Raw genomic sequence first — 16,944 nt, 5'->3', positions numbered from 1 at the left:
AATCTAACCCAATTCAACTTTTTTCAACTTTAATCCATTTGATTCAAACAAAAAAAAAAAAAAAAAATCACCTTCACAATAATCCATGTTCACACATTGAAAGGATCTCGTAGTCCATAGAGACAAAGAAGAACACAGTTCAAATTCTTACCATCTGAATCCCAGAATCAACGGGTACAGCTTTAAAATTGCAACTCAAAACAAAACCTGACATAAAGTAAATTGAATTTTGGCATTTTATGAATCAACCTGAGCCTGAATATATCACATTTTTTTTCTTCAATTTCGGACCAATCATACTCCTACTAGTGTGCTGGGAGCCAACGAAGTACGATTAGTGTAAGTGGAGTGCTCCTTTTAACACATTATTAGTTAAGATTAATTCAAAGTTATGAATTATAAGTGAAATTTATTAAATATGAAGTAAAATTCACATAGTTATTTAATTTCTAACAAATTTTAATGAATAATAGAAGATGTGGTCAAAAGTGTACACTAAAAAGTGTGTTTTTAGTTTAATTAGCTAGCTACAACGTAAAATCTTTGTTGGCATGACCTTTCTTAATCTGTTGGGCATCGATATATTTAATGTCATGTATAGTAGAATAAAAAAAATTGCAATCATTCACCCTGTTACGAGGTGATTTAAGGTGATGACATAAAGAAATAGAAATAAAAAGTTAAAGAAAGAGAATGATACAGTAGGAAAAATAGAAAGAGATGGAAAATAAATAAATAAAGCAAAATTGTGATAACAAAAAGCTAGTGAGTAGAGGTAAGTGAGAAGAAATATATTGGACCAGATTTATCTCAGTCTTTATCTGACTCGAAATTTTGAACTTTGAATCTATATTTGATCCAATCAAAATTCAAAATTATGGAATAAGATTGTGTGAATATGATATTTAACATAATATATTAATATTATTATAATGTATATTGTAGAATAACTAATATTATTATAAATATAATACCATATTATACTAAATATTATCTATTATTTATTACATTTAAATCGGATTAAGATAACTTTAAAATATAATCTAAATCCGTCATAAAAATTCAAATCTAGTTTTAGAATCTAAATCCCTCGTATTCTCTTTGAATGTAGGACGGTCCAGGATATGTGTATAATTATTTGTATAATTATTAATTACTCATATCATCGTATAACGAAAGTATATGTTTATTTATCAGTGGGACTAACAAATACTTATATATATATATATATATATATATATATATATATATACACGGTTTTTATTGTTTTCAATTCAAAGACAGGAGAAAAAAGTGAAAAATCTGTTTAACTAATCATTAGTTAAGGGTAATGGTTAAAAAATTAATAAATTTTTTTTTTTTTATTAAAAAATCTTGTAAGGAATATATGTATGAGATATAATATCACATGTTTTGGATGAAAAAATTTCTCTTTTGATTTTTTAATTATCACTCAATTAAGCAGAATAGTTAGCAAAGCTGATTTGATTTCTCTTGTAAAGAGAGACACGATGAACCATGAGAAGTTGACAAGAAATTAAAAAATAAAATAAAATAGACAATTCTTGACATAAATTTATAATACACACTTGATTGTAAAGTACAATAATTTTTCTGCAAACAATTTTGTCCACTAACACTGGTCTCTAAGATTTGGTTTAACAATGATATCAGAGGCTTAATTATCTCTGAAGGGAACTTAATTACTCTCTTTCTCTACTTAAGTCCTTCCACCTCCAATGCACCCTAAAAATTCAAAATTACAATAATCCCATGCACTACACAAATTATGTATGAACTCACAATCACCAAATCAAAGTCCCTCACATTTACTAGAGAAGAACAAAGGTCACTGGCTAACTAAGCAAACATAGGTTTGCCTGATTATTAAAATGAAACAAACATGCATCTCACATATTGCATAAGAAGAACTATGACAAAGCAACAATTTGAGGAACACAAGTGATGAAATCATGAACCTAACAACATGAATTATTCTATGCACATTGGAAGCCAGGAGGAACAGTTTTTTGGCAAGCACTGAGTAGCAAACTGAGTGTGACAGGCACATTCAAGTTGATTCCTAGCACATTGGCCTTAATAGCAGTGCAAAGGCAAAGTGCAGCCTCCAAATCAACCATGCCTTGAAGCAATGCACAGCACTTGCTTGAAGCAGGGGAGCCAACAACAACATTAACAAGCCCTAGAATGTCAGCACACACCCCTAGCTTCAATGTGTCTTTGGGGCACTTCCCTGATGGAGGAGGAGGAGAAGGAGAAGGCTTATTGCATGAGCCACATGCATTGGTGAATGTTGAGTAGGCAAGGAGAGAAAGCACCAAAATGGTGGCAATGAGCTTGTTGGAGGCCATTGCAAAGGTTGCAAATGAAAAAAAAAAAATCACACAAACTTTGCAATTGAATCACAATGGGGAGGACAAGGGAGGTGGACCAATTTAAAGGCAAATTGTGAGGTTGATCATGTGCAAATCTGATTGAGTGGAAGAGAGGATGATAATGTTACAGTTGGATGCTTTTGTATGCTTCTGAAATAGTGGGTTCTTTTCTTAGTAGTTGTTAAAGACTAGGACTACCTATAGAGTAAGAAGTGATTTAGATATTTTTCTCACTTACCCTTGTGTGGTTATTAATTGTTATTGTTTTTCTTTACTAGAGCCTGCAGTGATTTACGAGCCACTAAAGTAGAATCTAGAAAATCTAAATTGAGGACCAGAAGAAAAGTAGAGTGGGGGAGAAACTTCCAAGGAAATGTCCTCACCATGCAAGCTTGGTTCACAGGATGTCCTTGTAGTTAATTTTACTGCCAAAAAAGCTGTGTTCCTCACAAGTACTGCAGTAAAATATTTGTGGACTAGGCTCACTTTCTAAACCACTAGTTTTTGTTCTTATTCAGCAATGAAAAGGGCAGTTTTGGCTTATATACACAATGGAATGAAATAAAGTAAACAAAATTATTTTTTGAAGATTATAATTTAGAGGTGAAATATCCATAATCAAAATGAAACTGAATTTATTCTTTTTAAATAAGGTCTCGTGTTTTAATCCTGTAAATAAAAAATATAAATGAAAAAATATTTCATTAAAAGTGATATTTTTTTTTATAGAAATTAATCATTTCGCAATTTCCACTAATAACATTAAAAAAAGTGTGTAGAATACTTGCAATGTAGGATGAATAAATTCTGGTAAGAATTTATTAAATAAAAAAGAAAGCTGAGACTCCAAGCTTGAATGGACCTCTTGGTTCCTTCCTTTGAATCAAAACCAGACATAACATCCAAATATGAGATTAGAACTAGACATTATGGTTGAAGTTAAGGTTACTTTAAGATAAAGAAAAAGTGGTAGAAAAACAAACAGAAGAGGAAAAGGGAGAATAAAATAAAATGACAAGTTGGTATTGCATATAATAAGTGGTTTCCAGCCTAACTAATTGGTTGAAATTACAAAGAGAACTGGGGTATAGAGTTTGTCTTGTTTCATGTCCATTACTTGGTTGTAGCATGAATTATTGAAATCAATAGGGCATTCTGCAAGGTAGCTCACAAGCCCTCAACAATTTCCTTGTCGGTAAGGCTCTAATGACTGTGAGGTCAGCATCCTAAGGACTGGAATGCTGATCTGATTTTCATAACAAAAATCCACCCCAATCATATCAAGCTTGCTTTACTTGATTTCCTATGCAATATCTTTATGTTTAGGGTGTATTTTCAAAATAAAAAGAAAGGAGGTAAGAGTATTTAGCAGTATATTCGAAATATTTGAAATGAATTGAGTATAATGTAATAAATAATTAGCTTTTCATATATTATCGATATAAACTTTATATTATAAATTAATGAAAATTCATCTTAAATATTGATATACTCATATAAAGGTCTGAGCTATATCCTCTTGTTAAATAAAAAAAAAAATTGTACCTGTCTAAGGGCACATTCATAATCTTCTGGTAGGTGAAGGGTCGAACGGGAGCTTCAGGTAGATTCTTCAGAGGGGAGAGGTACCTGCAAAAGGCACTCCGACGTTCAAGTCAGGATAAGTACAATTCTCGAGAGTAATAAATGAACAATGATATATCTCGTTTCCATTGACCTATTTATACTACCTGTCATGGGCCTTGAATGTGGCGGACCTCTTCTGACATTTACCAAATTAGGTAATACGATACTAATCGGCTGATTATGTCTTAATTGTGCGTTTTCCCTTATTAATCATGATCATTGTCCTAACCCTATCGGCCCGTGGCCGAGCCGATAGGGAATGGCCGAGACAACCTTTTCGTTCTCGGCCTTTGGCCGAGCCGATAGAAAATGGGTTGGGTTCTCCATAGTTCTCGGCCCTTCGCCGAGCCGAAATCGTGTACGGACTGCGTCAATATTTGATAGATCATGACGTGCCGATCCACGTGACCGATATGTCTCTTGTGCCGATGTTTGATAGGACGTTACATGTCGGTCCACGTGACCGATAAGACCTTTCCGGTACAAAAATATATTAAATATATGAATCAACTGGTTTGAAACTATTCATATTTAAATATTTAAATATTTAATTAGTAATTTTAATTTTGAATTTTGAATATTTACTTGTGATATAAACATCTAGAGAGAGAGAATTTTTTTTACCCTTTTTGATGATTTTATCTTATTAGGATTCTCTTTGGTAGAAGATTAATATAATATTAAAAATATATTTTTAAATATAATTACTTTCTATATTTTATATATAATTACAATATATAAGTGTGACACAAATAAAATTTTGCATTATATTTAGGTTTTATAGCCTTTCTACCTATGACATTCAGTTGAATTGGTATATTGTGTCGTGTACTTTAAGTATAAAATAAGCTAATGAAATTCACAAAAGTAATTACAATACAACTTTCTTGTATATTAGCTTGAATTAGCCATTCGTCCGAACCAAACCCAGAGACGTAAGTTCCAAATTTTTGCATACAAATTAAAACTTGCAACCACTCATATTTGAGATAACTTTTGATTGATGTCTTTATTGAACTAATAATTTGTGTGATTAGTGATTACGGATAACGAGGATTGGGTTCCACCATTCACGAGAATGGAAACTGTGATTTTTTTTCCTCAGACAACAAATACTGCCAAAAATTCCGTTCATACTCTATACAAAATTCGATCTCTCTAATTTAGTGCATTACTTTAAATTTCTCAATCTTCTTTTAGTACATACTTTTCTTGAAATAGCAACACTCATTATATATAGCTATTTTTCTTGATTTTTTAATTAAAGACAAAAAAATCGTTATCAAATAAAAAGATTAACGTAAAAAAATATGAATTGTAAGAGCATAAATATTTAGTCTACTATGCGTATCATTTTTTGATTATTCCGATTACTGGTATGAGTGAATCTGAGGCGCGCATGGGTTGTAGCAGGGGCATTTGGCAGAGTGTCGCATGGGACAGTGTTCATAGATGGAATTGCAGGGCACATTGATACTTCTCTTCAACAAAGAAAAATTATACCTGCACGAGGTTACCACAGTAAATTTGCTGCTTCTACTCCTAACTCCTCATCCTTCATACATCTATCGTATAGAAAGGATGAGTATTTTTAAAAAAAAATTTACTTTAACATTCAAATCAATTTTTGAAGACGAGATATTAATACTAATCAAATTTAGTAATTATAAAAATATATCTTTTTCGTCATTAATCATTTTTATTTATATTGATTTTAATAGACTTAGGCCTATAAGCAGGCTTACAACGAGATCTATTAGTGTTAATATATTAGATTGTATGAACTATTATAAAGAGTCGAGGACTCCTCAACTTGTTTTATGTTTATACAATTATGTCGAGAAGTCTTCTACCTTTTTCTTGTACTTATCTGGTATAAACAGTGTATGACCCAGTCAAGTCAAACACCATTAGCTATTCGTTCGAATCAAACTCATTCTTTCTCAGTTCATAAATAAGTTAGGATAGTAATGTGAGTCAATTTATTTAAAGTGAAATAAAATGGGTTAATTCTTTAAAAGAAATGAATTAAAAATATAACTTACTTCACTTAATGATAGATTGACGGGTTGACTCATTTTAATGAGTTGGTAAACTAAAAATAATTAATTAATAAGTTGACTCACCTTCAATTTTCATATTTTTTTAACAAAAATATGACTTGAAATACTTCAATATACATTATTAATTCAATCATATTTTATAAAATTGATTAGAAGTGTTATATTTTCATGAAAAGGGACAAAGTAATATTAATATATATATATATATATATATATATATATATATATTAAAAAAGACATTATACATGAAAATGTATTAGTAAAAACATGATATTAAAATAATATACTTCCATTTAATATAATTACTTAGAAAAAGAAGTTAAACTATAAAATCAAAATAGTAATCCAACTTAAATCTACTAAAAATTTATTTTTTAAAAACATTAAAAAAAGTAGATTGACAAATTGACTCGTTAAGTTGACGAATTGAATCCATTGAGTTAACAAGTTTGACGAGACATATTGATAGATTTATTTGTTAAACCTTTCCCATCAAAATTAAATGGATCACAAGTTGATCATCAAATTTAGTCAACATTGTGATTAATAAATTCAATGTAATAAGAGTATTTTAAAAACTAGTTGAATTGAATTTTGAGCTAAACTTAATTGTGATTGATAAAAAATTACATTTACAATTTTTTTAATTAAAACATGTACTTTGAATAAAAATATAATTTTAAATTAATATTCAAATATACACTTAAAAAATTTATGGCTAATTTTTTATTTAAGCGGTCAAGCCGATCTATCTGAACTGAATATGTACATACCGGTTGGCGGGAGAGTAATTGTAATTTGTTTGTGAAGCTTTTGGTTTACAATATGTAAGCAGTAGTAGCAATGTCAAATAAAAGATGGTCGCTCTAATAATATTTACTTTTTAATACAATTTTATCAAAATAATGTACACTTTTTAATGAATGCATTGATTTTAATTATGGTGGTTATGAAAGAATAAATTAAAAAATAATTAATATTATATTGAAGAGTGAAAATATAAATCATTTTATGAATAATTTGTAAATACTAAAGCAACATTTAATTTCGAATATAAGAGTAATATTCTCACTTTATAACTCTCTTCTTAATACTTTTTTATTATTTATTAAAGTTATAAATTTTGGTAGTTTTATTATTAAATCAGGAAAAATATTTATTAAATAAGATATAAGACTTACAAAATTTGAAAATTTTAATAAATTATAATCAATAATAAAATGTGTTAGTAAATGAGTGTAAAAGAAAATATCACAAACACTCCTTTAATATTGTTTAGAAAGTTGGTATCATGTTGCATTATTAAAGAAGATTAACAATAATGTTAGTTAATTCTTATATTATTTCACATATTTATTAACGGTCAAAGTAGTCCTAAAATAATTAAATAAAATGAAAATTAATCCTTATAGTTATAAATTATAAGAATTTAATCTCTGAAATTATAATAATCAACCAAATTGAATCTTAAAATAAGGTTTAATTACATTTTTCTCCTTATTTTTAATTACACTATTGGACCACAATTCTACAATTAATAAAATTAGTTATTCTATTTGTATTTTTCCTTCAGTTTTGCTAGCTGCCCATATATATATATATATATATATATATATATATATATATATATATATATATATATATATATATATATATCCAACCATACTTATTTTTATAATTAGATAAAGGAATAAACATTCGATCAATAAGAGTTTTCTTTTTTACTGCTTTATGGTATCATGAGCTTGTCAATGTGAAAGCTTTGTCATTGCTTCCATAAGCCCATCCTACGAAGAAATCATAATCAGTAAAGGAAAAGTAAAGGGCATAGATGAAGATCTCCAAAACCCTGCAAGCCCTTATTATCTCCACCCGGGAGAAAACCCAAGCGTTGTCCTTGCTAACCCAATTCTTGATGAGTCAAATTACTATTCTTGGAGCAGAAGCATGATTAGGGCTCTACTGTCAAAAAATAAATTCATATTTGTTGACGGGTCCATTCAAGAACCACAAAAATTCAATCAACTCCATGATGCTTGGGTAAGATGCAATACCATGATTCTTTCTTGGATAACAAAATCTATTTATGAACAAATAGCCCAAGGTGTCATCTACATCAACAATGCTCAAAGGCTTTGGGAGGACTTGAAGGAAAGAATTTTAAAAGGGGACTACTTTAGGTTTTCAGTCTTATTGCAAGAAATCCATTCTATCAAGCAAGTAGACCGCACTATATCATGCTATTTTACTGAGCTAAAGATCCTATGGGAAGAATTGGAGTCATTGAGGCCAACACCAACTTGTACATCTGATGTTAGATGCTTATGTGATCTTTCCACCAAAGTAAAAGACTACAAAGACACCGAATATGTCATATGCTTCGTCAAGGGTCTTAATGATCAATACAACACTGTCAAGAGTCAAATTCTTATTATGGATCCTCTACTTGTGATCAACAAAGTTTTTTCTTTAGTATTGTAGCAAGAAAGACAGCAAAACGCACCCTATCTTGCAAACTCAAGAATCTTTACCCTCAACACACAATCTGGGGGGAATTGGAGATCTCCTTTCAATGGTAGAGGCAAAAGCTCAAGAGGAAGAGGAAGAACAGGTGGTCGAGGTTCTTTCACCAATGCAGGGAAGGTTTGTACCTTTTGTGGTAAGGAAAATCATACCATAAACTCTTGCTACTTTAAACATGGATTCCCTCCTAATTTCAAATTCAAGAACAAAGGGAACTCTGCTTCCCTAAACACTATCAACAGTAAGGCTCCCAATACCCAAGCTAGTGAGATTTCTGGAAAGCAAAACAAAGATTCCACCTCAAATTTTACACATGAAGATTATGATCACCTCATTGACATGCTAAAAAGGGCTAAGTTGCAATCACTAGAGCATAGCATTAATTAACTTGTCCATCAATCCACTACTGAATCAGTAAGTTCTTCCAACCCGTAGCAAAATCAACCAGGTAACCCTTTGGAACACACTGATTGGATTATTGACACTGGGACTACTGCCCATGTCTATAATTCCTTATATTTTTTTTTACTAAATATCATCCTATAGATCCTGTTCATGTTAAACTGGCTAATGGAATTACCTCCACTACTCAGTTTTCTAGAACCATTATTTTCTCTGAAAAATTTTCCTTAATGATGTTCTTTACATACCCAACTTTCATCTCAACATCATATTTGTGCAAAGGATTTCTGTCTCCTTAAATTATGAACTCATATTTAACAAGAATTCTTGCATCATACAGGATCTCACTTCCAAGAAGATGATTGGGCTTGCTGAGGTCAAAAATCACCTTTACATTCTACAACATTCTTCTAGGGATAATTTTGTTTTAACTTGTAAAATCTAATTTTGTTTTGGATGCTCAGCCAAAGGACACTACTTCTTCTTTTGATCTTTGGCATTATAGGTTTGGTCACCCTTCTCATGTTGTTTTACAAACTATGAAAAGACATTTTCCTTATGTGACTTACAATAAAAATATTACTTGTGATTATTGTCATTTTGGAAAGTAAGCTAGATTACCTTTTCCTACTAGCACAACTAAAAGTTTATCTTGCTTTGATCTTGTTCATATGGATATTTGGGGCCCCTTTCTATTCCCTCTATACATGGTCATAAGTATTTTCTTACTGTTGTAGATGAATATTCTAGGTATACTTGGATTTATTTCATGAAATCAAGAAGTGAAACCAAAAATCTGATTCAAAACTTCATTTCCTATGTCCAAACTCAATTTACTAAACACATTAAGGTGATAAGATCTGATAATGGTGCTAAATTTGCAACGGATCAACTTTATGCTACCTATGGGATTGTTCATCAAACCTATTGTGTTAAACTCCACAACAAAATTCTATTGTGGAAAGAAAACATAGACACATTCTAAACATAACTAGAGCTCTTCTTTTCCATTCTAATGTTCCTAAATCGTTTTGGTGCTATGTTGTTAGTCATGTTATTCACTTGATAAATAGGTTTCCCTCACTTTTTTTAAATGATTCTTCACCTTATCAAATGTTGTATGATAAACCACCTACACTATTAGACTTAAGGGCGTTTGGTAGCTTATGTTATGCTTGCACTTTGACTCAAGGAATATCCAAATTGGATCCTAGAGCCACTAAAGGAGTCTATCTTGGTGTCAAACAAGGCACCAAGGGTTTTCTGGTTCTTGATCTCTCAACTAGAAACATTTTTGTTTCTAAAAATGTTGTTTTTTATGAACATATATTTCCCTTTATTAAAAAAGGTTCTACTATTACCACTAATTCTCAACAACAAAATGATGGTTGCTTTGATTTTCTATACTTTGATTCATCATCTCACCCTGTCACTATTGTTGATAATTCTCTTCTCCTTGATATTGATTATGCTCATTATGAAAATGATCTTAATGACATTAATGAATCTGCTCACCCCTCTGAAACATCATCTCCTTCACAACTAAGGAAATCTACTAGACATAAATGTCCTCCTGCTTATCTCAAAGACTATCATTACAACCTACTGATTGGTGTGCCTCCACCAAAAGATAAACACATCAGTTACCCTTTTGATTCTGTTTTGCCCTTTGATTCCCTTTCAACTTCATATTCCAGGTATGCTCTCTCAATCACTACTCATGTTGAACCTCATACTTTTAATCAAGCTGTTAAAAATGAAGTGTGGGTTAAGGCCATGCAAGCTGAATTTGATGCCCTTGAACATAATAAAACTTGGACTATTATGCCTTTACCTCCTGGAAAGATACTCGTTGGTTCCAAATGGATATATAAAATTAAGTACAAATCTAATGGCTCAATTGAAAGGTATAAGGCTTGGTTGGTTGTAAAAGGGTATACTCAAATCCAAGGTTTGGACTATTTTGATAATTTTTCTCCGATTGCAAACTTAAGCATTGTTAGAATGTTACTTGCTATTGTTTCCTGTCAACATTGGGAACTTCATCAACTAAATATTAATAATGCTTTTCTTCATGGGGATTTGCTTGAGGAGGTTTACATGGAGATACCCCAATGTCTTAACATTGATAAACCTAATCATGTTTGTAAACTCAATAAATCCCTTTATGGTTTGAAGCAAGCTAGCAGATAATGGTTTGCTAAACTTTCTTCACTTTTACAGTCCTTACATTACAATCAATCTCAGCATGATCATTCACTCTTCACTAAACATCATGGCACTCATTTTCCTATGATTTTAATCTATGTAGATGATCTTGTCATTGCTAGAACAGATTCTGACAAAATCAATCACATAAAATAATCTTTAGATGTTAAATTCAAAATAAAGATCTTGTTCCTTTAAGATATTTTCTTGGTTTGGAAATTGCTAGGTCCCATCTTGGTATTTCCCTTTCTCAACGAAAATACACGCTAGACTTACTTGATGAAACTAGTTTTCTTATAGGTAAACCAGTTCTTACTCCTATGATTAAAGCTACAAGACTCAGCCACACCACTAACTCCCCTTATGAAGATCTAGTTGGATATAGAAGGCTCATTGGCATACTTTTGTATCTCACCACAACTAGACCCGATATCACCTATTTTTCCCAGCAATTAAGTCAACTTTTGTCTTGCCCTTAACAGTCTCATTATTAAGCTGCCATCAGGGTACTCAGATACCTCAAGGGCAATCCTGGACAAGGCTTGTTTTATCTAGTAGATTTCCCTCTTCAACTCAAAGCTTTTACTGATTTAGACTGGGCCTCTTGTCCGGATACTAGAAGGTCTCTCTCTGGCTATTCTATTTCCTAGGAAATTCCCTCATTTCTTGGAAGTGCAAAAAATAGTCCATTGTTTCAAGATCCTCTTCTGAAGCAAAATACCCTGTTCTTGCTGCCACAACTTGTGAAATTCAATGATTAACCTACTTGCTTCAAGACCTCCCTATTCCCTTTACTACTCCAACTCTTTTTTATTGTGATAATCAGTCTGCTAGACATATAGCATCTAATGCTATTTTCCATTAACGAACCAAAAACATTGAGATTGATTGTCATCTTGTTTGTGAGATGCTTCAAACTAGCTTATTTCACTTACTCCCTATTGTTTCTTTTCACCAATTAGCTGACGTATTTACCAAATCTCTTGATCCTTCACCTTTTCAATATTTATTTTCTAAGTTGAGAGTCATCAACATATATTTTCTAGCTTGCGAGGGATATTGGACCACAATTCTATTAGCAAAGTTAGTTATTCCGTTTGTATTTTTCCTTGAGTTTTATTAGTTGTCCATATATATATATATATATATATATATATATATATATATATATATTAATTTTGATATCATAATTTCATAATTTCATAATTTTGGCCAATTCGTCAAATCTCATAATCATTGATTGTTTAAATATGAAAAAAAATTTCATGCAAAAGGTGTGAACTCAATGATATTTTACGTTGCTATGTTATTGCATGTATGTTACACAACAATTATCACTTGGAAGATGATGTATAGATGCATTATAAGTGTGTAGATTTGACGGTTGAATCGAAGTTACAAAAATTTCAAAATTACATACTAAAAGTATAGATAAAAATAGGGTACCAAAATTATGGGTTAAGAATTAAATGGATACTTAGAATACAATTTAATCTATTTTTTATTTTGAAAAGGTAAAGATGTAATTTTATTAATTCATGCATCAGCAAAGGTTACAATCACCAGAAGTGATTACAGAAATCAAAAAAGAAACAACTATGGATTTAACATTGTAGATACCCAATAATTTAGAGACACCTATGGGATACCCATTCACATGACAAAATATTTTGAACGAAGCAATTTTTTTTTAATTTATTAAATAAAATTAAAGGATTTTACAAACATGTTTTTATCTTGTATTTTTTGTCAAATAGTATAGGAATTTATTCCCTTGTAATTTTCTTTTTAAGAGTGTAAATAGAATTTTAGGCAATGTAACTAGAAAATGATATATGAACTTATTGGACTTAAATGCCCATAAGAGTACCATTAAACATGTGGTTCATGTGAGTGAATGTCGATTTGGTAGAAAAGATACTCTTATAGTCATTCAAATTTCAACAAGTCACATGTGTCATACACTTTTGGCATTTTGTCATGTGGCAAGTCCCATTGGTTCTTATAGATGAATAATGTTGACATGAGTTATACTTCTTGCACCCTGTCATGTGACATGCTTATATTAGCTTTTCTAGATTTAGGAAAGTGACATCTTTAGGATGAAAATTCAAAATTCAAATTGTAACTAAAGTTAGTAGTCTTGAGCACAAATTAATCTAACCTAAGTTAAATGTAATTATGGTTAGCTTAACTTGTATCACAAGCTATGAAACTCTATAAATTGAGTTCTCCTCTGCCATATGTGTCACTTTTGAGTTGATAATAGAAATTGAGTTCAAATTTCTCTCTCATAAGTTCTTAGTTCTCTCTTTGGAGAATCTTCTCCTCTAAACTTTTATGAAGAAATTTCTCCTTATTCTAACAAGTTTTTCAACTCTTTCTTATCTTCCTAGTAGAGTGGCGTGCCATCTTCTTCCTACTTTCCACCATTTTCAAGTTGCTTCAAAGTTTAAAGTTTCAGTGATGAAGATTGGAACATCAATGGAGCTAGTTGAGAAGATAATCATGTTTTTCCTCTACTAGTTTCATCATGTAGTGAGTATCCATAAAACATTTTCTTACTCAAATACATATTTACTAACATATATATATATATATATATATATATATATATATATATATATTATAAGATTATAAAATATTACATAAATACATGTATAGAAATTTAAAAATTGTTAATATAAAGTATAAGATAAATCCTTGATATTATTCATTGTCAAAGATAATGTCCTAGTGTAGTGTAACATAAAAGAAATTATTACTATAAATTATAGTAAAAAAAATGTATTTTATATATTTTAAGGATCAAATCTATCTTTAACATTTTAGCTTAATTGTACTTTTTGTTACTAAAGTTTCATTATTTCATAAATTTTGTCATTCAATTTTTGAGATTACATTATTTGTCTTTCAATTTTTAAATTTTTGTACATTTTTTGTTACCGTATTATAATTAACTATCTATTGTCATTAGTTATTGTTGAAATGATAAGTTGACTATAATGTAACACGTTGACCATTAACATGTCACATTGATTACCAATGTGTCGCATTTTGTTATGACATCATTCATATGTTACAAAAAGTCAACAACAATTCACGCTAATAATTAACATATCACATCAGCAATCAATGTGTCATGTTAATGGTCAAGTAATGACATTAGACAATCAACTAATAAAGTGAAAAAATGTTCAAAATTTTAAAAATTGAGTGAAAATGTGCATTATAAAATACATGCAACAAAAAGTATAATTAGGCCAAATATTTTTATCATTTTATTAAAAGAATTAATTGCATTTTAGAGACAAAATGCACGAAATTATATAAGTTTAGGGTCAAACTCGTCTGAAAAAACTTTAGGGGATATAGTTTACAAAATTTTCAAAGTTACACAAAAAAATTGCAATTACAACTTTTAAATTTTGAGAATCAATTGGGCTGAGTATTATCATTGTAGGGATTATAGTGATTGATAATTTACAATTTTATAGATCACTTTTCCATTTTTATTTATTTTAGCAACTAATATAATTGTTATTACAATTTTAAGAATGAATATATTAATAATATGCAATTTCATAGACAATTTTGTCGCTTTATTAATTTTAGGGATCAATATATAACTAATTGATGATTTTTATATATGATTTATTTTTGTAAACATATATTGACAATTATCTAAATTTCTTATGCTTTTAAACCTTGTTTGAAGTTAAATGTTATAAAATTTACAAATAAATAATTACTATTTAATTTAATAGTTTTATTTTTTCCTTTAGTTTTTATGGAAAAAGGTTTGGGATGAGTCAAAGTTTAAAAAGTAGAGCTCACTTAGACATACCTATTTTAGGACGTTTTAACGAGATTATTGAATACGTTTTTGAGCATTAAATCACACATAAGTAAGATCAGAAAGGGTTAATCACAAACTTATTAGCTTAAGTGAGAGGGGTTCTAAAGGTGTACAATTCATGTGTTCGAGGAATTAGACTTTCCTAAGTGAGTCAAGTTCTAGTAGAGAAGACATTTTAAAACAAATTCTTGCTTAAGCGACCTACTTTGGTGTGCTAAGTTCAAGACTAATGAGTCTCATTATTCTTTGGGACATATAAAGGCCCAACAAAAGAGTTATGGCAATGTTTGACATCTACTATCAATGTTATATGTTTGCAGTTCACGTGTCATGTTAGTAGTCAATGCGTCATGATAGTGATCAACTAACAGTGTCATATGGCTAATTACAGGTGACAAAATATGCGAAATTTAGAAAGTTGAGTAAAAAATTTACAATTTAAAGAATTAGGCGACAAAATTTGAAAACGCTGGTGCGAAAAAATGCAATCAAGTCTTTAAAAAAAGATATTCAACTCTAGTCAATTAGTATTGAAAATATGTCAACTGGTAGAAGCTCCTCAATAACCAATTTATGTAAATATTAGTTCTTTTTATAAAAATAATTTAGAAACATAAAATATAATATACTTTTAAGCTTAAATATGTTTATAATCCTATAAAATATGTAAGTTTTGATTTTGATCCCTAAATTTTTTATTTATTTTTCATCTATCTAAAATTAGAAATCACCATTTTTAGTCCATATTATTATGTAATCCTTATTAATTACTTATATCTTTATTAGAAGGTTGAATGATCATCTAGTATGACACAAAAAACTATTGCGATATTATGTCGACGTGTGACATTTCTAAACTTTGTTATAGATCCTTAAAAAAAATGTTATTTATTCACCTTAAAATGAACTTTAAGGAAAAAATATAATTACTTTATATTTTTTAAGGATAAAAAACAAAGAAAATATTTTGTAAGAACAAAAAATAATGATTTAAAATTTTAAAAGGGCGAAAACAAAGAAATATGTTTACAAAGATCAAAATCAAAACTTAATTATTTTAAAAGAACTATTAACATATTTAAACATATACTTTAAATGGGTGGAGTGAATATTCATACATGAAAAAATATTAACATACAAGTAATATGGTTTTTCTTAAATGGATCATGTTGGATTAGATTTTTTTTAATAAAAATAAGATTAATTGATACCTATAACAACCTATATGATCATTAACTCTGGTCCAGCAACAACTAAGTGAAAGTATAAGCATCAAACATCTACTTAGGATGTCATGCAACAAGTGGGTAAATCTCATCCAAGCACTCATATATATAGGAAATAAAATAATTATTCCTTAACATATATACATACTTCATACAAAAAAAGTAATTACTGTATAGATAATAAACCTAGTCGTTGGTCAAGCATCTATACAAGACCTAGCTACCTTGGTATAGCAACATCTAAAAGAGAGTCACCTCTGACGTGACTCACCACCAAATAACACAACTCGATCTGCTAATCTTGTCCTGCTGTCATACCAAGTATGATCATATCAGTTCTAAACTACAAGGAAAAACACAAGGTAAACTTGTGATACAAAAGCAACACCATACAACAATATGCAACATAAACAACTTAAAACAAACATAATTCATTACCTCATATCATGTCTTTCCATACAATTTAAAGTACCCAAGCACCCATACAACTTATATAATTTCATCACAATTATCTAACAATACATTGTCTTCATACAATATTACATTCACATCGTTTGTCATATAGTAACTCGTACACCTTTCCACCTTTATCTTGACAATATTTACACACACACACACATAACTAGAACTAGTTATGTAAC

At 29.8% G+C, this 16,944-nt stretch overlaps 2 protein-coding genes across 2 annotated transcripts; one reads left to right on the top strand and one right to left on the bottom strand.

Moving 5' to 3' along the window:
- Positions 1-1,537: 1,537 nt before the first annotated feature.
- LOC109788345 (14 kDa proline-rich protein DC2.15) lies at positions 1,538-2,523 on the bottom strand. Its single transcript, XM_020347041.3, has one exon. The coding sequence runs from the start codon at positions 2,370-2,372 to the stop codon at positions 1,998-2,000; it is 375 nt and encodes a 124-aa protein (XP_020202630.2). The 5' UTR covers positions 2,373-2,523; the 3' UTR covers positions 1,538-1,997.
- Positions 2,524-10,123: 7,600 nt separating this feature from the next.
- Positions 10,124-11,203, top strand: LOC145952029 (uncharacterized). Its single transcript, XM_083064250.1, has one exon. The coding sequence runs from the start codon at positions 10,124-10,126 to the stop codon at positions 11,201-11,203; it is 1,080 nt and encodes a 359-aa protein (XP_082920376.1).
- The last annotated feature ends 5,741 nt before the right edge of the window (positions 11,204-16,944 follow it).

This window comes from Cajanus cajan, chromosome 9 (genome assembly GCF_000230855.2).
Source record: "Cajanus cajan strain Asha chromosome 9, NIPB_CcT2T_4, whole genome shotgun sequence".
Classification (NCBI taxonomy): Eukaryota; Viridiplantae; Streptophyta; class Magnoliopsida; order Fabales; family Fabaceae; genus Cajanus; species Cajanus cajan.
Note: the sequence above shows the minus strand (reverse complement) of the source record. Positions and strands in the feature narration are given on the sequence as shown.